The sequence below is a fragment of the Hyalella azteca genome, unplaced genomic scaffold, assembly GCF_000764305.2.
Source record: "Hyalella azteca isolate HAZT.00-mixed unplaced genomic scaffold, Hazt_2.0.2 contig10098, whole genome shotgun sequence".
NCBI classification, from domain to species: Eukaryota; Metazoa; Arthropoda; class Malacostraca; order Amphipoda; family Hyalellidae; genus Hyalella; species Hyalella azteca.
Window position 1 is genome coordinate 94946 of NW_025940147.1, and position 25261 is coordinate 120206.

The 25261-nt window shown below is 38.3% G+C and overlaps 1 protein-coding gene across 5 annotated transcripts in view; it reads right to left on the minus strand.

Moving 5' to 3' along the window:
- LOC108668480 (cAMP-specific 3',5'-cyclic phosphodiesterase 4D) overlaps nucleotides 1-25261 on the minus strand; it is a 314936-nt gene that overhangs the window by 13389 nt on the left and 276286 nt on the right. For 3 of the 5 annotated variants that reach the window (XM_047882284.1, XM_047882283.1, XM_018155710.2), the window contains 3 exons: nucleotides 4474-4567; nucleotides 1901-2053; nucleotides 916-1340 (listed from right to left, as the gene is read on the minus strand). In XM_047882284.1, the coding sequence (XP_047738240.1) occupies nucleotides 916-1340; nucleotides 1901-2053; nucleotides 4474-4567 (672 nt within the window). Of the gene's footprint in view, nucleotides 1-915; nucleotides 1341-1900; nucleotides 2054-4473; nucleotides 4568-6686; nucleotides 8943-25261 lie in introns of those variants that run through there. The other 2 variants (XM_018155708.2, XM_018155707.2) reach the window with 2 other exon arrangements.

Consider the following 25261-nt stretch of genomic DNA (forward strand, 5'->3'; position numbering starts at 1 on the left):
AATTATATGAAAGGAATTGGTCAGCTGCTTCCTTTACGATCAAAGGCGTGGAGTCGTATATTCTTTTGATGATCGCCATGCAAAGTGAGACAAACACCGAATTAATACTGAATGTTGACAACAAACGCAACGTGGGGACAATATATCTTCCGCACTGACAACGCGACAATTTGAAAGGATTGATATTCATGTACGAAAGTTATAGCAGAGCATGAAATAGCATAAATTTTTTATTGAAGTGAAGTAAAAATCTAATAGGGACTAAATCATCGATAACTTTCAATTTTGTGTAACATTAATACAGTTCGCGCTGCCGGCGAGGCAAAAATGTGAGCGCGTGTCATAGATAATATAGGCTACATTATTACATAAAACAACTGCAGAAACAGAATAATACTAGTAGAGTAACTAAATGAGGTAGATATCTCGTGTTTGCATCACGTTACTACAAAACTTAGAACAAGAATATGATTTCAGCTTGACGGGAATCAACAGCAACGTCAGTTCGGTGACTGCCTAAACATTTGACAGTGATTAGAGTCTGAGCAAATTATTATTCGTAAGTAAGTTGACTTGCCAACATAAACTAGACCTAAAAGCCTCTTGCTTTTATAGCTACTTGTATATGCTGTAAAAACTGCGCAATTATGATTGACAGGTAGAGAAACAAGTTGAGTCTTAGGAAACGGGTACGAGCAAAGGTCACGTACAATGCGTAGTAAAAGAAACCGAAGAGTACACAGTGTAAATAACTTAAATTACGCCCGAAATGAACTAAACACGCGAGTGACGACGCCACTTTCAATTTTTATTCTGAAATATTTCACTGCGCCGTATGCGTCTCGAATGGCTTCCTTATAGAGTAAGTAAAGAAATAGCGTAAAATATTTACTGGCCTGGAAGAAAGACACTCACCTTGGCTAACTCGGCTTCGTTTGGCGTCTCGACACCAAATCTCGGGATGCTCTCGAACGAGACAGTTTGTTGCGGTGACTTCACCCCGATGATCCGAGACATGGAAGATGCCACAGAGGCCACCTCCTTGCCGGACACGCCTGTAAATGCAGCATCTCCGCCAGTCTCTGTGACTGTACAGGACGACTGCACTGAGTCTGCAGGAGTTGACTCGCCGCTGGCGGATATAATGGAAGTTTGGCGCTGAGAAGTCGAGCAGTGTTTGGTCGACTGAGCGCCACTGCTTTGGCTGCAGGATTCTTTGGATTGCCACGTGGCCGCTGAAGAAGAGCCATCGTGAGCTGAGGAACTTGGGGCAGGGAACCGCTCTGAGGCCGGCAATGAAGGATGACCAAGAGATTGTGCTCCGTGACTTGATGAAGAAACTGAACAAGAAATTAGCATGTATTCTATGACGCCAATTCAGCGAGTTCTTATTCTACTTATATAAAACTATGCATGTAAAAATTATTCAGGGAATTTTTTTAACCGAAGCTTTGGTGAATTTAAATTTACGTTTTAAATTTTTGTTAAATCTATTGCAAGTAAAAAAAAAACGACTGATATCAAAGTCACATGTTAATCCCTTCTTACACAAATGAAACTCAACATGCTGCTTAGGGTTCCCACTGAATTTGCACGATTTTTTACTTCCTAATAGCTAAAAGAGAAATTAAGGTTATGGGAACAATTTGTAGTACTTAATTTATTAAATAAAAGGTTGCACATACCTTGAAGTGGAAGAATAGACGACCAATAGAAACAAAGTTTGAGAAGCAAATAAGACAGAGAGGCCTAACGAACTCAGACGCAAATAAGTGATCTACAGCGCAGGTTCATGGGAACCAAATGATGGAAAAGGCAGAAAAAGCTGGAAGATGAATAAAAAGTAGCCAAATGAAAATGAAATACAATACAAAGGTATTCGGTCAAATTTTCGACTCACATTTCTTACGAGAAGAAGACCTATGACCACTTTGTTGTGTCTGAGTTTGTGGCTGTTGTTGCTGTAGTGGCAGCGGTTGCTGACCTTCAATGGCAGGAGTATCTTCTTTGTCGTGCTGTTGCAAACTGGGGATATCGAGTTCTTGATGCTGGTCTGGAACATACAAAATAAAAAAATATATAAAATATATATAACTCAGCACTCACTGTAGTTAGTGACAGAGAGAGCATTTTCTCGTCGACGAAAATGTGAAGTCACGGACGGACGGACATAACGAGCACAATAGCGCCTTTTTTCACATAAATGAGAAAATGCGCTAATAACGAGGTGACAACTAATTTAATATATAAATCATAATTATATTATTACTTCAAAACACAATTTCTGATTATATTTAATAATTAAGTAAGAGAAAAATTGTTTCATATAATTCCATCCAATGCGGAATAATAGTGAACTACGCATACAAGTGATTGCAATTAGCATCAGGCTATTCGTTGACCTGCGCCATCGAACGATACATAAATTGCGTTTCAATACAATCGTGATGAGAAAATAACAGTAAATAATGAACACTATTTTCATATCACGTGATCCAAACTGAAGTTGGAAGAAGGCCAAGTGGTTACATTCCGAGCCTATGACCACCGACATATTGGAATAACGGTTTAAATTGTGAAACAGAGATCGCATACCAGCATTGACAAATGAATTAGCGAAGAAGGTTCGAAATTGTGACACATTCATGATTCCGTATCATAAGCATCAGTGTAACAACTTGGAGCAGATAGTTTTTATAAAAGATATTGAAGCCAAGCTACACACAAATTCTTGACAACCAGCCAAAGATTTGAGGAGAGATTCTGGCAATGTTCGGGCAGATAGCAGCTTCTTAATTAATCAAGAGCGACCGCCTAGTGAACGGCACCTGCTCAAACATGCGTCAGCGATACGTGCGTTAGTGCGTAAAAAAATCGCACTGGCGCTCGTCGTAGCGACAGCGGCAAACCAACAATCTTGGATCACTTAATTTCGTAGGGGATAATCGCAAATCTTTTGAAGACTATATTTTCACACGATAATTAAATCCGCACTACATGGCAGTAAAAAGCATTAACATTTTTACACGATAATTAAGTCTGCATTACAAATCGGAAAAAAAGTATGAATTATCCTACGCAAATAAATATGAACTAGCTACCGGCAAGCAACAGAGCCAGTGAAAAAGAAACTGCAAAAAAACCGCATCATGACTGCAACACAGCCTGCAGTATGACCCTGCAACACAGCCTGCAGTATGACTCTGCCACACAGCCTGCAGTATGACCCTGCAACACAGCCTGCAGTATGACCCTGCAACACAACCTGCAGCATGACCCTGCAACACAACCTGCAGTATGACCCTGCAACACAACCTGCAGTATGACCCTGCAACACAACCTGCAGTGTGACCCTGCAACACAACCTGCAGTATGACCCTGCAACACAGCCTGTAATACGGCCCTGCAAAACAAGGTCAGGGTAATTCTTCATTACCGTTCGCCAATTCATTAATCGTATTCATAATAATTCTCTTTTTCATGCATGAGGGCATTGCATTATTTTATGATAATTACAACAGAATAATTCTATAGTAATGAAGGAATAATTATTCTACGGTACAAAATAAGCAATAATAAGCATTAAAAAGCCTACATTTATCGGTTATTGAAGCCGACAATCTGTTACGGTGCAGTTAGCGAGAACTGCATAGTCGAAATATGAAGTTTAGCTATGTTGTCATAAATCTGTAACTCAGGGCCAAAATGTTGATTAAAAGCTGAAAAGAATGTCTGTGCTTCATTGTATGAATAGAAAAATACATGGTAAAAATGCTAGCGAACGGTTAGCTTCTTTAAACGACGAGGCTAACAGTGGATTTTCAAAGAATCTTGTTTACAAATAACAATGTTTCTCTAGGCATTGTATACAGCACCTTAAGTGTTTTCTTTCTCCTTTGCCGGTACGATGAAGAAATTTGTCAAATGCTATTTTAAGATCCGGCAAAAAGACGATATCGCAAATGAATTGGTCAATTCTAGTTTAGGTAAGAAATAAACCGCATTAAATTCATTCAGTATCCTCGAATCAATGACTCGAGTTGAACGTCTTATCCATAAAAAGATTTGTGCATTCGGGCGCTATATATAGCAGCCTGAGCCGAATGAGCAACAGGAGATATAGAGCAACTCAGAGCTAAGGAGTTAGCCATAGGCTGTCCAGCTTCTCGCGATCAAGCCTCAATTAAGAATGATATATAGACCTATGGTATCGGCCGTTCATATGTAATGCTCTCGCAAAATCTTCACACAAGTTCCATCAGCAACTCATTGGGCCACACATGCAATATATAAGCCATCAAAAATGATCGTCAATCAATTTCTGGCGCTACGCGGGAAGACATTGGAAAAGTCGGATACCTATTAAGAGCATCACGAATACTGGTCTCAGTAACAACTAACTCGTTGCATAATTATCAATAGTGAAGCAAGAAACAAAGTGCATGTAAATTACTCGTTAAAGACGTCACTCACCGAGGAAAGTGGTGCAGATGTACTCGGAGATTTGGTTGCCGGATCGACTTGACTCGGAGAAGTGGCTCAACTCCTTGTTCAACATCCGTTTGAACTGCAAGGAAAAGAAGAGTAAAATTAATTATGATATTTTGAAAAAACTATAATAGTTCAATCTGCATAACATAAAATAATTCGTTGGCAGTAGAACAACACTTGCGGTCATCCAAGTTTACAACGGCTGTTTCCAGTTGAATAAGTAGAAGTGGCAAACGCCAAAACAAAATAGCAATGTACAAGAAGTACATTTAGAACACAAAACTTACAAAAGAAAATTACGTCGCTCATCATCAATGCCCAAAGTCCAACCGCTGTAGCTGAAAGTATCTTCACATAAAAAGAGAAATTATTTTTTTGAAGAGCAGAGCACATCGATCCTCGTTTATCAGGTCCAGGATCGGGTAAAGTAACCTTTACTTTGAAGTTGCGGGTTGCGCCGTGGCTTGAGACGGTGGAACAGAAATAAAGGCCACGATATTGTATCGCTTTGACGTTAAGCAAGCGCTGCTGTTGAAGCCAAGATCGAACACAAATGAAGTTGCTATCAGAAGATCACGATCGAATACAGCCGCAATATCGGAGAGCTTTCAGTCAGAGGTGAACAGATGGGAGTTTGAACTAGAAACTACGTAGGAAATTTAGAGCATAAGAAATGAAATTTCAATCAAAAAATTTACCGATTTGAGTTGTGAACCAAGAAATCTAAAAAATATCATGATGCTCGCCGAATTCGAGGAAGTTATGGACAGAGATGATTAAATGCGATTAACTATGAATACGGTTAAAAACAAGATTCAAGTGGTACGGATTCAAGTGGTAAAAACTTAAAAAAATCAAAGCATTGGTCTCTGCCAATTTGTTCAAATGCAAGTTTGAATTCTCCATATCTATTCTCACAAACCTTGCTTATCGTAGCAGCAAAGAAGAAGTCAATATAGAATTAATAAAATCTCAGTCGTTATTATTTTATCATTGTCCAATAATTAAGTGATCAATACAGATGGTTGTGACCCGCACAGCTTCTCTAAAAGGGACATACTTGTTGAACTATATATGTGCGATATTTACGTATACAAGGCGTAACTACTTAAAAAAATACAACTCAGTACTCACTGCAGTGAGAGTGACAGAGAGGGCATTTTCTCGTCGACGAAAACGTAAAATCACGGACGGACGGACGGACAGACGGACGGACATGACGAGCACAATAGTGCATGCATTTTTTCCATAAATGAGATAATGCGCTAAAAATGTGAACTGAAGGATGAATTCAAAATCGCGATGAATATACATATAGTGGAACGATCATGACAACCTGCTTATAGGATACGTTCTCACGACCTTGCTGGTAAGAAATGAAGTTAGAGTTTGAATTTCCTAGTGATTTTTAGTTCTCTTTTCTTACACAGCAGACGTACACGCGATATCTCAGACAGAATAAAGTTAGCAGATATCCTGAAAAAGCATATCAATCGTTTATGCTGTTAACTCATTTTAAAATTATCCGAAATTCTAGTTTCTAGTACACACGACAGATATTTGCTAGCAATTTTTTTTTATTTTCAGTTCCTCGTATTCATCCTCAGCACTTGGGAAGGATCGACTTCAGTTTCATCTCAGTCTCGTTGAGAATTTTTTTTTGTCAAACAAAGTAATGACGGTTTTTCTTCCTGGAATTCGTAATTGTGTGAACGAAATTCCAGAAGGTAAAAGCTAAAGTCACATCTTGGTTTCTTTGGAAAAATCAAAGCGATGTCCTAGCACAGCCTGGATTCTGGATTTCAGTCCAGTTCTTCCAGGTATATATTTGGCAGCCATCCAAGCCGCCCGACCAAGAACTGCAGCATCTCTCAAGACCGGGGTCTTAGGGCACGAAAATTTAGGAAGTCGTGAGCACATAAAAAATGAGATAAAACTAATAAAGGTGCGATTTTGCTTCCAAAGAAAATAAAACGGTAAATACAGAATTAGTTCTCGGAGGTCTCAGTAATGAGCACTCATGACACGCGATGAGGTTACCTAAAGTAGGCGATTCAAAATTTACAATTAGATAAAAAAGCCACCATCGGTACTTAGACGTCAATACAATCTTATATAAGACTTGATCTCTGATATCTTACAGTGATGCATCATAAAAACCTTTATGTTGCATAAAAAGCGAGGAATCTGATTACCTGGGATAGCAGACTGAAGACGTACAATGAGATATCAAGCACTCCGGCAAGTATCACAAGTGGTAGAAAGGAGAGGATCAAGAGCAGCAACCCCAGGGCATTCCTCTGGCTCACATACTGCAGCGCCGTTCGAAGGGAATTATGCGATGGCCTCCGAGGCCATTTTTCAGAGCTAGAATTTGAGGCATAGATCGAAGAGTGAGTTTCTTTAATTAATTGTCCGTCTGGACAAGACGAGTTAACCAAGGAGATAGAAAACTTTTGGGCAGAGGTTTGTGGTTCCAGCGTGAAATTTTGAATTTCTTTAGATTTTAAAACATTATTTGAATCCGATTCGAGGTTCTTGTTGGATGACCGACGTCGAAGTTGGACGTATGGTGACGATTTTTGTGACAGAAAGCATCGCTCAAGCAGCGTATTGCCCAGAACACGAACTACTAATACCAACGAGAAAGGGCCAATTATTTCGTAACTCTGAGGATCCATGAATGTATCTTTCCCGTTCAACTTTTCCGATACCTGATATGATTTAGATCTTTTGGAGTCGGTTGAGCGCTGTTCTTGGATTTCAGGGTCGACGGACCGTGAAGTCGTAGGATCTGTAGGAATTGTTGCATCTTGACGGATTGTACAAGGTCCTTCGGATGAATGCGACACACTCAGCGGACGAACATCGATAAGTGGAGAGGCAGAACCTAGACCCTTTGCCAGAAACTCTGATGTGGCCGTCGTAGCTATGTTGCCTCCAGGAACATCTGGATGCTCGCCAGAAGAAGCGGTGGCACCACGGTTTAGAGGCTTTACTTGTTTTTCGTCAGCGCGATTTTCATATCGATCCGTAGGACATGAGACGGTCAAGTCAGGTGATTCGAGTCTATTTGATGTTTCTGTAGCATCAGGCATTAAGCATTTATCCGCATCCAAAGTATTGGCACAAGGCGACGATTCTTCGAATGACTCGGGCGAGCCTGAGCTGGAAGACTGAGATATCGGAGACAGAGTGCGGTGACGAAAAGGTACATCCAAATGGCCGGCGCGGATTTCGACGGTCGAGAACACCTCGTCGTCAGATAAATTATGCTCGTCTTCCTCATGCTTCACACTCAATGCTTTGCTGAACTTATCTCGTAAATATATTTTACTTCTTAGTCTGCAGCTATCTGAGTTAGATCTGTATAGCGATGTCGGACGTGGTACACGCTTGCTGGTACTTTCCGTAGTCAGGGGTGCATCTGAATCTTCCAATTCTGAGACCGGGACTCTAGATTCGATAATCTTAGGAACATTGTACCACTCGGGGGCATCATCATCATCTTTTGTTGAAGATGACTCGTCCATCGATAATGAACTAACTGGCAGGAAATTTTTCTTGTTACTCGGTGTGCCTGGAGCAGATGCTGGGGGCGAAGAGGGAGCTGTAATTTTCCTCAGAATTGCAGTGAAGTCGTCCTCAAACCCAGCATTAAAATCCACACTGGTGCGCCTTACGGGGCTACACGAGAGTAAAGCTGAGGTGGCATGTGGCCCAAGTACCGCCATCAGTTTGGGATTCAGTTCGGGGGACGCGAAGTGCATTTTATCATTGCTCGAACCTGAGAAACTGTCGCTTAGACTCGCAATGCTGCCGCCGACGCTGCATCTTCGGTTGAAAGGAACTTTGCCAACGTCGAAGCTGCCGCTGGCTAAGCTCATGTCATCTCGTGCGTGCGCTTCGAGTTTAGATTTTCTGGCAGACTTGATGGGCTTTGGAGGCATCAGTATGTTCATGTTGTGCAAGTCATCGATCCTTTCGTTCATTCTTTTCAGCTTATGATCCGGACATGTGTGAGGCATTTCAGGAAGCTTATTTCCCTCGTCAGAAGCCATTTTGATATCGAAGTTTCTCACTTGATATGATTGTGTATGGAAACCTGAAATGCCAGTAGTGACTTCCACAGGTTTCGTTGCAAGATTACTACACACTTCGCTTTCTTGAGCTCCCAAATGTGGCGACAAAAGTGTCACGAACGACTGCAGAGTACCGTAATGCAGTCCTGGGGCAGTACTCGTGGATAGCATGACCAGTACACGCACGGAACCATACTAATGCAGTTTTTCTTTGAATTAAAACACTATCGTCTCATATCAACCATAAATGCAAACCTTGGATTGCATAAATGTTTTACTCACAAGTAAAAAAATTTAACACAAACGTACGAGAATAAGTAGCTCAAAAGAAGTAAATGAAATCAATATTAAATTATGATTATACCAATCCAGTAATAATTGAATGAGGAACCAAACCTGTTCAATCACGATACAAAACTGAAAGAAGAGGAGGACAATAAGTGGCATGCTCAATGTATTCCTGTTTAAAAATAAATTTTGATTGATTAATTATGCATCAAAGTTATCTTTGTTTAATAACAGAGTTTATGAGAAACTCGAGTGCGCGACATTGCACAATATTATCCGGGGTGCTCAATCCGATATATCAATAAAATGAAGCTTGACGACAGCGGTATGTTCTTTAGGTAAGCATATCAGGGAAAAAACATTAGAGTAAAAATGCAGAGCAAATACATAGCAGATAAGCCCGGCACCTTCACGTAAACAGATTGGACTGAGGCAAGTACGAAAGTGGGTCGCCGGGACTCATGACAGAGTGTGTGTTGACTTGTGAATTCAAAATACTGCAAGAGTTTGCATTATAGGAGAGCCGTAATGAACCCGCATTTATACATAGCGCAGACGTCGGATAGAATTAAAAAAAATAATAATTGATTTGCGATCTGGGATAAGGCAAAATATTCTTTCAAAAACATCAACGTGTTGTGACATGCGTCGCAAAACCAAGCGTACGAAACACGGGTCAAATGTGGCAAGATGAGTGTTCGGAAGTATATTGAAATTGAAGGTATGGCTCTGATTAAGTTTGAAACTTGATCAATGAAAATATATAGAAATAAGAGGTAGGATCTTAATAATAGAGAAATTTACTTCGTTCTCTCTGAGTGCCAGATTTGCATTTTTTTCACAGAGTTCTTGTTTGCCAGTCATCAATATTATTTCACCAATATATTTTAATGGTAGTTATTACAATAAAACAGCGACTCACAAAGTTCTATAACTATAATTAATCAAAGCGAAGGCGGTAGATCCACTATAAGAAATTTTTTCGAATCGACCAGGGGTCATACTTTCAGAACTCGCTAAGTGAACGTAAGTACTTACGCTCTATTTTCTGCCTACAATTGGTGGATTTTTCTTGAAAAGCCGTCAATGATTGGCTGATGAACTTACGATCTCTTAACTTTTTTCGAACCGACCAGAGCTGCGAGGGCGGATAGAGCTGGAATTCTGCCCACATGCTGCAGTCTTGGAGGCCTGAGCGTCGCATTCATTGAGCTCAGTCCTCCGGCGTGCGGGTTTTTTCCCGGCGAGTGCCAAGCGTGGCGGCCAAAAAGCGATTAACTATATAGTCAATGTCAATAAATGGCGCTAGAGAAATAAATGAAATGGCAACGATTGAGAAATTCTTTTTGTCAGATACATGTATTGTCTAATAATTCAAGCTAGTAGATCACAAGATGAATACCAGATCCTGATATTTTTTAAACAAAGAGATTTTTTCCATTTTTCAATGTTCAAACGTTGTCTCCAGTATTGCTATAAAATTCAATCAATCTTAATATAACTTTGAACAGGAAATTTTCCAAATTTACGAGTGTAGTATTCCATGTGCAATTTTCGCGCAGTTTCCGTTTCATAAGTATAATTGAACCTCAGGCTGTCCGGTCAACGCTTAAGTTAGATTCAACGTTAAAGAGAACAACTTATTTCTATGTACAAACTTTTAGATGAACGAAGACTAAAAAGAATTTAAAAACTCGGAGTTTTAAGCGCATAAGTCACGATAAATGACTTGTTTTCGCAAAAACAAGACAGATCAGGAACCGGTTGCAGTTCACCGGGTTTCGGTCGAGCACCTATAGGATGCCTGAAGATCAAGGCGCGGGGCGCTACAGCAGCTTATAGGTCCCACTTAAAATAGTGACGAAACAAAAGCCAGTTGTTAGAAGCCCGGATTATTTTAAGAACCTATTTAGGTGTTTTGTATACATGAATAGTAAAGTGTATGTATTTTATATCTATAGCATATATTATACTATAATATAGTGTACTATACTATAGTATGCTTTCCTTTATTTATATCATACAGCACACATACTATTTTCGGAAGCTCATTCCTCCAAAATATTAGGAGGATAGTAGGTAATTAACAAGGGTCTTAAAAATTTTTAAGCCAATTGCCAATTCGAACATACACATTATCATCTGTAATGACGCTGCTCAGGATATCAACGCATGCCATTGTTATGATAATCGGTTCGCAAGGGAGATGAAGTTACCTGAAATTCATTTTTTGCACATAGCGGTTGGAATTTCAACGACAAAAATTCACAATAAAGTGTACTGATTCGTAATGAGTCATTTTGCATCCTAAATAAAAACCAGGATTTCAATATCGATTCCCAACGCACTGGTATACATTATACTCACGTACTTCATTGGGGCTGATAAATTGAGAGTTAAACGGAAAAGTTAAATTTCTATTAATTCAAAATATGAAATTCGTAATATTTTAAGGTGATAATGATCAAGATAGCAGAAAAAACGAATGGTGTTCGCTCGGTAATGATCATGTTTAATTTGAAGTGCATGGAAGTTTTTCAAATGGTTATTCAAAAAATAGATCAGTACTGCAGTGAGTGACAGAAAGAGCATTTTCTCGTGCACAATCTAAAAGTATAATCTAAATCACGACATGTTAAAAAGTATTCTTAAAATCGACGAAAACGTGAAGTCACGGACGGACGGACACGACGAGCACAATAGCGCCTTTTTTCCATAAATGAGAAAATGCACTAAAAATCGTTGATAGAAATATTAGCAAGAAAATATGGATATCAACAGAAATGGAATGCGGCATTTTGATATTATATATAATCATAAACAACACGAAACAATCTCTTAGCTACGTACGCCCCATAACTACAGGCATCAGAATAATAATAGAAACATGTTTTATAGTGCATAGCAGCGCAGGTTATACTGAAAAAAATTTCAACGGACCTCATGCATAGATCATTTAACCATACTGTAACTGGCATGTCAGTTTAACCCACGAGCATAGATCTATTATCACAATAAAATTAATACAATGAATGATAAATTTCTCCTTATACCAAAATAAGATGAATAAGATGAATCTTCATCTTTCTGATGCATTTCTAACGTCTAATGTGAATTTAACGGGCAACGTTCAAAGGCAGATAAATCGAAATTGTTCGTCCTATTGGCATTTTTCCCAACATGAATTATGAAATAGTACCGGCAAAAGTCCTCTAAAACAGCTGCTGCAAATGTCATCTCATTCGCTATTGTATTTCAACGTTGATCAAGTGAATAGTAGATATCTGAACGCGGGTGCGGCGGTCAGCTATAAATGCAATCAAGACTCGAGCTGCGATTGAACCACGCACGAAGGACGCTTTTTACTCATAAATTTTACTGATTGAAGAAGTGATGCAATTTGTGGATGTGGGACTTTATGGGTAAAAACAAACAAATTGTAATTGCAAATCGACACTTTGGAGTCGTTGAATAATAAGCTGACTAGAATACTGATACTGAATAGTTGAGGAACCAACGTTGAGTAACCAAGCTATGAAAATGCAAAGTAAGCGACGACGATTCAGTTTTGATATGGCAAAAGACATTTCATCGCTTCGCTGCAACAATAGTTTGACCTTTTCAATGACATTTTCTCAATGGAAAAGAGGTAACGCAGAACAGATATGGCGTAAAAAAGTGGAAAAGATTGCGCAACCAACAATCTAGCACACGATCGCTCGCAAATCTCGCCGAACATCCGTGTGTGAAAACACCATTTGGGTTCACACATATGTGCGGTATAAACGTTAAACAGGAGTTTATTTAATTTCTGAAATATGTCATTTCAATATGTTTAGACTTTAACAAACTAGACTTTAACGTTCATGTTAAAATTTGAATGTTTTTTTATTGAATGGTTAAAATTTATGGAATGCTACGCATTCTTTTTTAAAATAGACATGAATGAAATGAGCAATAAACGATTCAAAATTAATTAGGTGGCTGCTGCAGATCATAACCACGACTCCATTGTAGAAATGTGTTCACTGACACTATATTCGCTTGGCTAGTTGTAGTTTAACTTCAAAATACAAGGTTATAGTACAAATAATTGACGGGTTTGCTATGTGGAAGAAACTTGAAATTCATGGAACTTGAAAAATAAGTAAATAATAACAGACTATAGAAATTTTTGCTAGTTAGGATATATTTCAAAAAGATTGCACGTTTTCAATAAGATTGCATGAGAATATATCAGAGAATATCTTAGAGAATATATGAAATAATAATTTCTGTTTAAACAAATATTGAACCGTTATTAAACATGATCATTGCAAGCACCAGGCGCCGGGTGAGGCACGCTGGGTGGGTGAGACACTGTCCGCCCACCAGGCGCCGGGTGAGGCACTGTCCGCCCACCAGGCGCCGGGTGAGGCACTGTTCGCCCACCAGGCGCCGGGTGAGGCACTGTCCGCCCACCAAGCGCCGGGTGAGGCACTGTCCGCCCACCAAGCGCCGGGTGAGGCAGGCCGGGTGGGTTCAGCTGTCGCATTTCATTAGGCTACATCAACGCGTAAGGCCGAGGAATTTAGGTACACTTTTCTACCGTGTATGTTACTTGAGCGACAAACAATATCCACAAACATCTAATTAAGTGCAGTATTTGTAGAAGATCAAATGGAAATAAATAGTGGTGGCAAAGAATAAACAATAGGTTATGTTTGTGGAGTTGCGACCTGTAATGTTTTGAAGATCTATAACAAAACTTCGATTGGTTCTCTGGCATATATTTGAATTGCGACATAATTTAAAAATTAATATGATTAATATTAAGAACTAATTGTTAACTAAACTAATCACATCAAAGTCTTGAGTTACATAGATAAAGTGAGCACATTTTCGGAGATTCAGAAAATTTGATTGATTTTGCATGCGTATTTTTTATTGTTGTATTTTTTTGGAAAAGATACGAAAGTTCCTATCACTGAACGAAGATTAATTATTACTTGAACAAAGCAGTGAATGAAAAAATGATTATTTAACTACAATATTTAATCAAATTTAGATAACTTATAAGATGAGTGAAACGCATGGGACATCATGAAGAATTGTCGATGCCTTCATCTTCGAGATAGGATTTTATTTTATTTCTTGCTATCAATCTTATATGTGACGTGCCCTCGAAGTTCGTTTGAACCAGACGCCACGATAAATGCTTCGTAGAATAATAATAATAATAATAATAATCAATAATAAATTCAATAATAATACATAAATAAGAATAATAATAATACATAATAATAATAATAATAGGAAAATGCAAATGATATAATTATAAGTGATGGCACATCGAGTGATGCGAGTAATGCAAATGACGAATTTCGTCTGGTTGAAACGTCGATCAAGAGGATTTGCTTCGAATTTTATGTTTCAGGAGACAACTAGCAAGGAAATGTCGTGAAAACAAATAATATAGAAGATAAACACGAGAGACAACGTCACTGATTTAGTTGTATGATTTAAATAAATGGATTACCTCTTCGTCTCTTATTTGATTTTTTGAATTTTATAACTTTGGGACCTCGGAGTTTCATCGGATCATGCAATAGTGAATGATATATAAGAATCTTTCCCATTTATAAATTCTAAAATTTTGGTTTTTACCTCTAAAACCAGCCACCCTTAGGCATAACCTGAGCAATTGCATGACATGCAGCATGAAACGTAGAAGGTTTAAAACTTAAAATGACAACAATAACAAACTGGCATCAATGTGATTATAACTTGACTTATCCTGGTTGATCGAATGAACTTGCAAAGGAACAATAAAGTGGCCAACAGACTCGTACTGACGATTAAATGTTTTCGGATTTGATGCTGGACACGAAAATTCTCGGTACACATCGTGTTCAATGGAGTGCTCTACGTGACGATGAACGTAATTCGTAGATTATCCCAGCTACGTGCTCGAAAACTAATGGCTTACTAAAATAAATAATGGCCTTGTAGCAGTAGCTCCTGGCAACGTAGATTAAACTACTTTAAAATAAGATTTAGATTTACCTACTTCAAAACTTTACAGGCTTTAAAGGAGGCAATAGTTCAGAGTTATTAAGGGGAGTCTCGAATTATCAGTGGTTCAAGCCATCTTAAAATTATGTTGTGCATATCCAGGTTACTGAACACTTTAGATAGAACGAATCGAAACTTTCCATGGTGATAACTCAATTATTCCTAATAAAAAACACTCTAGCACGATATTTCAATAAAATGTTTCCATGATCCAGAAAAAAGTTTTTCCACTCCTATCGATGACATTATGTCTACATATGCCTACAACATCAGCACATCAATATTAACATGTGAACAGTCAATAAAGTTACACGTTAATTTCCTGAGCGGCTTGGAGAAAACATAGTATTGCATTAAATTGAATGTAGACTAAGTTACGAGCACCACAGAAAAGTAAGTAACGACCACGACGGCAGCTAGCATGACACTAAAGCGCACGACTGCCTTCATCTGGCGTGCACATACACGTACACATGCACGTACATACAACACAGCATGTGGCTATATTACTTGGCTGCTTTACGCCTCCTACCTTCTAACATATACGGGGGTATACGACATACCTGTGATGTACGTATACCTTATTTTCAAGCTCAGGCAAATCATCTTCATGATGCATATTACTGAGCATTTATTTAATTAAACAATATATATCAGATGTGAGGGGGGTGATAAAATTCGACCATTCGAACATTCGATTGATAAAGTTCAAAGTCGACCATTCGTAAAACGAAGTAATGGAATTTCAAAGATGATTTAATAAGCAGTCCATGCGGTTATGGAGGTCAGTTCTGCACTCACAAAATCAAGTGGATAAATATCACATGAATTGGAATTTTTATAGGACGGGATTGAATGGAACTATCGAAAATTCGTCATATACCGGTATTGAATTTTTGCAACAATATGAAATAATTGGACACGAATGCCTCAGACGCAATATATATGCCAAAACGTGATACCTTATCGAAGTGGGCATATATTACACTTTCATTCAATATTAGTTATATATTTAATATATTACTCGTCATAAATAAGAATTCATGGTAATAAACTCATTATATTTAAATAACGATTGAATACTAAATCAATATTTTTCAACATTGATGGAAGGGTGAGAAGAATGAGAAGGTGAGAAGAGTGAGAGAGTGAGAGAGTGAGAAGAGTGAGAGGGTGAGAAGAGTGTGAGGGTGAGAAGAGTGAGAGGGTGAGAAGAGTGTGAGGGTGAGAAGAGTGAGAGAGTGAGAAGAGTGAGAAAGAGTGAGAGGGTGAGAAGAGTAAGAGGGTGAGAAGAGTGAGAGGGTGAGAAGAGTGAGAGGGTGAGAAGAGTGAGAGGGTGAGAAGAGTGAGAGTGACAACGATATTTGTTCGCGACCGTATGTACGACGAACGTTCAAGCAACACAACCGAATTTACGACAGTGAATAACAAGCCACGTTTGTTACCAGAACAGAATTTTAAAATTTCATGGTATAAATGAGCAGATAACAAAATTCTAATAACATCTCATAATTCCAAGACATTATCTCCAGGGCAACGTAAAGTGAAAAGTGTCGGTCGGTGCCACAGCATTGCACGCAAAGGAACGTTACTTTTTACCCTATTTATTTTGAAGCTCGCGATCGTCTAAAGAAATGAAGCACGCAATATATATTTCCGCAATGCATGTTCATTACAATTAACCGGTTAGTTGAAGTCAGGGACCGAGACAGAGACAAGTTTTTTTCTTGTTTCAATAAAAAATAATGAGCAGCGAAATATCTTGCGGGTGCAAATAGAGACGAATAAATGATTTGATCAGTTTGCGCTGCCGAAAACTGAAGTGGACTGACAAAAGTGGAAATAACGAAGTAGTGGAATTAAATAAATAAGCAAACTTATTTAGGCATCACCGCATATCGCTGGACAACATTTAAAAACTAAATTAATCGAAAACCAAAGTTGCAAATGAGAAGCTTGAGAGTCAGCAAGATCGGGAGGCAATATTATTATAGAGCGTTACTTGAGTCAAAAGGAAACCAGGCTATCTAATCGTGAAATATATATTCTTCTAAAGCTGATGCATTGAAATTAAGGTATCGTTTGAACTTAATCGCGTGAAATATCTGGGTACTAAACTAAGCATGTTGATTTTAGTTGATACATGCGCTAGGAATGTCACATTGCAGCGGCTCCGGCTGAAGCTAGACTTCTTAGTCAGCCTATCTGCGCACTTTTTATGATAGCGCGACGATGAAAAAACAATGTAGGTGACTAAAATAAAGCGAAGGTGATCGATAGGAGACACGTGGCGGCGGCCTGGCGGGACTAAAGCTAATTCTCCGTCAGATAAAATGATAGCGACAAATTGAACTTCTTCATTGACGCTCGCTTATCGGGAAAAGAAGCAGCAGCTTCGATTGGTTAGGCATGTGATTGACAGGAATGCAGACTTCAAAGTGTGACAGAGAGGCTTTATCTTCACGCCAGCCAGGTTGGCGAGCGAACTACCGCCAGCCGATGGCTGTAGTTGTCTGGTGTAGATGGCTGTAGTTGTCTGGTGTAGATGGCTGTAGTTGTCTGGTGTAGATGGCTGTAGTTGTCTGGTGTAGATGGGTGTAGTTGTATCATAATAGTTGGAGCACAATTCAAGTATTCATAATTCAAGATATTCACGAATTATAACCTGAACGTTGTTATTAGAAACATGAACTATACTCAATATAAATTTCCGTAATGAAGAATGCACGGAAGCTAAAGTTTAATAAGGTTAAAAGGAATAAATAATGTAAACATCGCAAGGCTTCCATTCTCTTCCGTAAACTAGAAAAATACCTACGGTTATTAAAGGTCGAATGATTGATCAAAATTATTTTTTAGTAAGTCAGACGAATGGCATCGATGACTAGCTGAAGAAAGATTGACGTGATGATTGATGATACATACATAATTATTGATTTAGGCGCCTTTGTACCAGCTTGGTCATGAGTGCTGACGCCGGGTTAGAATATCTTAAACGGAAATGACGACGCAAACGGAAGTTGATGGCATATCGAGCCATTGATGCTACCGCTGCCACCTCCAAACTGGCGCCATGCATGATGCAAGAGCGGCCGGCAGCTTAGAGCTCAGTGAGTGAATTAAAATGTGGTAGCTTCTACAAACTGAGCCTATGACAGAGCTACACTATCTCATGTGACTCATGCAATCATCATCATTATCATTACTATGTGCATCTTTCACAATCGTAACTATATGACTACTTTAAAAATCATCATTATATGACTACTTTAAAATCATCACTATGTGACTCCTTCACAATTATCTCTATGCGACATTAAATATCACTCTTATTCGGTGTCAGAAACACACCGTGGCTTACATTAACATCGGAAATGGAAAAGCTTATATAATAATAACAAGCTGAAAAATAATTATGAAAGCTTAGATAAAATTAATGGCTTTGATGACTTGCGATAATGATTAGCATTGTGAATTGGTTTCAACATTCAGTTTCAATGAAATACAATAAATATAAACCTTCTTTAAGCTAAATACAATAGAATATAACCCTCCATTAAGCTAAATACAATAGAATATAACCCTCCATTAAGCTAAATACAATAGAATATAACCCTCCATTAAGCTAAATACAATAGAATACAACCCTGCATCAAGTTATATGCTAAAACCACAAGCATAAGTAAATAATCCCGCGTACGAAGACCGTATTTTTTCGGTGTTCTCGGCCAAACGAGATCCCAGAATAGCTCAGAACAAGTTTTCCTGGAACACATCTAATGGAAATATATCGCCGCAGGCCGTACGACGTCACAAGAACATATTGCACCAGCAATGGAACACGTGAGCACGGACAAATTCAATAGAAAACAGCTCGTGACAGGTACAAGTCATGTTCGTCATGTACAGTTAATATATGAAGGGCAAAAAACTGTTACACAACATATAATGAATGAAGGACATACAAGTCTGTATGAGTCCAGTTAATACCTGGAGGGCATACAGACCATACAGCTTTGTAACTGTCTCTGAAACATAACTGTACCCTGACTATATAGCGGAAAAATGTACACTGAAATATAATTTTCGCTATAAAAGTTCCATTGTTACTCACAGCAACCTTTCTTTAACCGTAATAGACATGAAAATAAAACTCTCCCGGTAGAAAATACATTAAGGAATATTTTCGATTTTTAATTTAAAAAACGCATGCATAAATGCTATAAGGAACAAAAATAAATATATAGAGAAAACTGAAAATTATTCAGGTAACCACCTGCCAACTTTTCAAAGATAGATCAGTTTGAACATGACTTTATTCAGATTGACGATAATAATAACGATTGCAGTAGGTATTGCCATGACTGCAATTCTACCTAAGCGTTGAGCGCTGTTAAAGCAGCACGTGTCCTACAGGATCTATAGCATGAGGGGAAGGGTTTCTTTCTCTACAAAATAATTTGCAGTGGCATTCTTGCTCTTTTCTCACCTTCTTTGTATGATTATCTTGGGAACTTGGTAGAAACAAAAGGTTTATTTTCCAAGTAGCTTTCAGTCTCACCAAGCAGCTTTCAGTCTTACCTCGTCATGACATATCGAAAAAAATTGTCAAATAAGATATAAAGCTGTTGCTCATTACTATCCCTGCTGCTGGTATCAGAAGCCATGGCAAGATAGAAGGCGTTGAGATTATAGAAAAAATTGATGTTTAGTTTCTAATTCTAACTTCCACTCGAGGTAGGACCATGACCTAGCTTAAAACTTCATGTGTTATGCCAATTCGGGGTTTTCTCAAGATTCAGATTTGTATCAGAGACAAACGTACCTTAGAAGTTACTTACCGGTTCAATTTGAAATCATTTTGAAACAGCGTATAAATATCGTTTATTCATAGTTGAACTCCGAACTTATTTATTTTTACCTGAATTATTGAAGCGGGTACAACATCTGGCGTGTAGCCTCGACATTGATGACTTTTTTCTCGACAGCAACGGAAACATTGAAGGGATATTTGCAGCGACCAAGAGACTATATATATTTACTCATAATATATTTATGAGTAGACATAAAGCTGTACCGTAGCACCTGCTGGTGCTCAGGCTGCGTCAGTCGCTCGATCACATTCTATAGCGTCGTCACTCTTTTTCGATGACGCAAAGCGGGAAAAAGTTACTCGTTTTCAGATCATAATTATTTACTAAAAATCTAATCAGATACATAGACGGCCTATCAAAATATGACTGTAAGCTCCCGATAAGCCAGCTATAATTATGATATGGAGGGACACAGTGAGACGCGCCAATAAGCACATGGGCGCCGCTCGTTGCTCATGTCACGGCGGCGCGACGGTGATCACGCTCACATGCTAACGAATCGTAAGCTTGCTTCACTTAATTAACCAGGAAAATCGTGGCAAAAATTCAATTAATTTAATATTTTATGAGTCTATTCTCTTTTTGCAACGCGTCGAAAATATGAAGAGTGCATTAGCAGTCTCTAAATAACGTGTAGAACGAAGTAGAATGTCTTAGTCGTGAAAGAGGGCTTTATTAAAATGAATTTTTTAGCAGTCAATGCGAATTGTTCAATGGTAGTAAATATCCCTTCATGTCAACCTTAACGGCGAGGCTGCAGAGCACAGTAAGCAATTAAAGGTAAAAAATGATCTATCATTACAATAAGAAGAGCATCAGAGGCAAAAAATTCTAATAAATCACTCAAAAAATCAAGGTGTTAGCATTAATCACTTAAACTGAAGGAGTAGCTTATACGTAATACAAGATCCCAACTCGGGCGGCTTTATTCTATTCCTTCAAGAGCAACAGGGCATGCAACCTTAATCGTAATTTAAGTGTTCGGAGAAGCGCAAGTTAACTTGACAAGTGAATCATATTAATAGCAGACCATTAAGTTTGTTACACAGAGGCTCTAGTCGTTGGAGTTTGCATGTGATATTCGCCAGGAAGAAATATCGAATCGTTTGCAATATAGACCAAGAAGAAATATAGCATTATAGACTATATAATGCTAAGTAGTAAGAAAGACGTGTTCGTACGATATGACGAGTCGGTCTTGCAGCTGCGCAAGTCTTCAGATTTAATAACTGATGTTCAGTGACGCTTGCCAAACCAAGCTTTTTCAAGCGTACGACGAGGAATTCATTTTAATTAGCTTAACAACCTGGATAGAAATTCTTGTGCTAATCATAACGAATAAAATGTAAACGTCCTAAAAGCTACACTGTAATAGAAATTTCAATTATGCAAATAAATGTTATTGTTCAACATCCTGCAATTCGAATTTCCACACTCTTCTTAACTTTCATTGCCAAACATTCCAAAAATTGATAGTAAATAACGCATAGAGAATTCGGCAGAACGGATAACGCAAATAATATCACGAAGCTAAAGTGATAAAGCTACTTGCACAAAAGATAATTAAAAATCATGGCAGGAATTTCTGGGGCCAGTAGATGTCTAATAGCCGGCCGTCGATACTATCGTTATCCCCGAACAAAATTTAGAGTCGCCCCGGCTTCTGGTAAATGATAATCCAAATCAGCAGCTGCCGCGTCCCTGAATTTTTACTGGGTAACAAAGTAAAGGTTCCGTTGAGAAGTGCGCAGGTAGCAGCGAATAAGTTATGACACCTCAGGGAGGCTATGTAGGTAAAGCGGTGTAAATAAAGCGAGGGTAAACAGCGCACGGCTTGGAAAAGATCGACTTTAAGACATTAATTCTAATTTAAAAGACTCGTAAATCGGCATTCATGTGACGACGAAACTTTAACCGCCGCTCACGCACCGCTAGATGTGAGCGAGACTCATGGCCTTCATCTTTTTTTAACCGACGTAATAATAATAATTTTAATTGTAATGAAATGTCATATAAATGCCAACAAACTAGTTTACCGATGAAAAATTCACTTATTTAAAAACGAATTATTGTACTTGCAATCTAATATGCGATTACGTACGAGCAACAATACAAATCTTGTCGTCCTTAATCATTACGGATTAATCGTCCTTATGGTGGATTAATCAAGAGACTGGCCATACAAGAACCAAAATAATCAACAAAAATCGATTATGTTCATAAAATTTTATTTAGAAAACCTAAGTAAATCTTATTTATTTAATCATACGTTAGAACAACAACATAACAAGAATTTCCCCCAAATTTAACATCCATGTCGAAAAAATACTAATAGTTTTACAAATAAGCACATATAACATTCTTCAGATCCATTAATACTGAAGGTGGACTCATGACTGAACTCTCAACAATGAAATGGAATAGGAATTAGTGCACTAATCATACAAATATTATTTGAAGCAAAACTATGCACCAGTTATCGCTGCAGTAGCATAGCATAAATGCATCGCTGCCGATGCTAGTGATGCATCGGCGTTACAGAAAACGAAGGATGCATTGACATCAAAGAAAACGAAGAATTCATCGGCGTCACAGAAAACTAAGAATTCATCGACATCAAAGAAAACGAAGAATGCATCGACGTCACAGAAAACTAAGAATTCATCGACGTCACAGAAAACTAAGAATTCATCGACGTCACAGAAAACTAAGAATTCATCGACGTCACAGAAAACGTAGAATTCATCGGCGTCACAAAACGCGAATAATTCATTGGCATCACAGAAAAACGAAGAACGCATTGGCGTCAAAGAAAACGAAGAATGCATCGGCGTCACAGAAAACGAAGAATGCATCGACGTCACAGAAAACTAAGAATTCATCGGCGTCACAGAAAACTAAGAATTCATAGACGTCACAGAAAACGAAGAATGCAACGGCGTCACAGAAAAACGAAGAACGCATTGGCGTCAAAGAAAACGAAGAATGCATCGACGTCAAAGAAAACGAAGAATGCATCGACGTCACAGAAAACTAAGAATTCATCGACGTCACAGAAAACTAAGAATTCATCGACGTCACAGAAAACGAAGAATGCATCGGCGTCGCAGAAAACGAAAAATTCATCGGCGTCACAGAAAACGAAGAATTCACAGGCGTCAAAGAGAACGAAGAATTCATCGGCGTCACAGAAAACGTAGAATTCATCGACGTCACAGAAAAACGAAGAACGCATATTGGCGTCAAAGAAAACGAAAAAGTCATTGCCGCCAAAGAAACTTGGGACAAATCGACGTTACAGAAAACAAAATATGTATCGAAGTCACAGAATGTGAAACGTGTATCGATGTCTCACAATCAGAGGATGTATCATCTTCACAAAAAACTGTCGATCTGTCGATATAAATATTAATCGGAAACAAGTGGTCAAGCACAATTTGGTGGAAACATTGCATTAGCATAAATCTTCAAATTAGAATAAAAAATATTAGAACAAAATTGCCTCCAGTAATTCCCAAATTGTTGCAAGTTATAAAAAATATAACTCAGTACTAACTGCAGTGAGTGACAGAGAGCGCTTTTTCTCGTCGACGAAAACTTGAGGTCACGGACGGACGGACAGACAGACGGACATGGCGAGAACAATAGTGCATTTTTTCCATAAATGAGAAAATGCGCCAAAAATGAGACGAATACAAATCGTATTCATTGGTTGAAAACTCTACGGTCTTCGCGAGCCCAGATGAAGAGGCACATCAGGGAGCAACTGTTCTGCGAAAGTTACGAAATCATGTCAACTGGAAGCAATCTGAAAATTTGCAAACGATATTTTTCATTTATCTGTTCCTTTTATGAGCTAAGTTTCTGCGACATTTACCTTCTAAGAGTCTGTCCAACTAATTTACTGTATATTCATGTAAGTCAGACAACTTCAAGCGCATGCTTGGCATGGACCAAAGGTAGGATGAATTTAATATAAACTCGCTTGCGATTGAAAAGCTTAGTAACTTCAGTTATGGTTTACTGGTTAAGTGCTCTTCCGCAATCAGTATCTAACATCTGAACCATACGGACATAAACAATTGCAAGACGGCGTCGGAATAAAATGTTCAATTGACGGAGAAAATCTTGCATCATGGTTACTATAGTGACTTGTAAGCGTTCCAGGCGTTAGCATGAGTACATGCATCTCCTGCGTACAGATCGCAGCTGCACAAATCAGGACGATGACGTCACGATGAGCCAGACGTTCGTTCGTACACACGTCGGGCCCGCGCTTCGTGGAGTGCGTTACGCATAATTAACGCATACACAGAAGACACAAGGTGGAGGCAATGTAAGGAATTCACACGATGAGCAGGAGTGAAGTTGCTATCACAAGGAATCGTGACAAAGGATCCCGAAAGAAGACAGGACGAGAAATAACAGGTTCAACACTTTTAACCTACCAGTTTAAAAATGAATTTTAGAATTTTAAGCTTGACGAAATGCGTTGTAAATACTAGTAAAACATAATAGTGCTCAACTATTTTAATACTAAACTCGCCTGTTTAACCTGCTGCAATATCTTTTTAAAATCCTGATGAAATGAGTCCGTTAAATTAGTGCAAACGGAAGGTAAACAATAATATAAGAATAAACATGTTAAGGCAATGCAACTGAAACATGTGTGAGCAACAATACATAAATAAACTTCTAAGGTAGAGCAAGTACGGTGGGTGAAAAAGTATCCGACATAAAAGAAAAACTTTATTTAATTAAAGCTTATCTAACAAAATAACATAAACAAATACTATTTTAATGTAAATTTATATGGGAAATACAAATATATCAAAACCACAATATCATTAAATGTTGACTTGATAATTGCAATTTTGTTAAAATTAAGGTTCATAATAATAAAGTTTTTCCTTTCTGTCGGATAATTTTTGCACCCACTGTAGATGATAAAATAATTGCGCCTCTAAATGAAATAAATAGTAGTGCTTGACTACTTTTTAAGCTTGCTGTAACAAAGGAACAATCGACCGGATAACATGAGTAAGCGATGCATTGACACATCACATTCTAGGAATGTGGATAAAGGTTACTCAACACTCCAGTCAGACTGTGACGTCACTCATTCGTAGCCAGCTACTCATACCTCCAAATCTGGGTTCATTCACCGCATACATCCATGATGCAATAATGTGCACCGTTTGTGCAAGGAAGAGTTTTATGCAGACGCTAAATTTTGTTGGATTTTATTTTGAGCAATTTCGAGAGCTTGTTAAAGGGTTATTTGCTTATCGTACGAATTAATATCTGGAATAATTAATCCACTCGATACGAAAATAAAAAGTTGACAGGAAAATTTGGAATCAAAGAAACTGCAAACCGACATTATGTGGATCATACAGACCATAGAGTAAGTTGACCATACAGACCATCAGGCAACTTGACCATACAGACCATCAGGCAACTCGATCATAC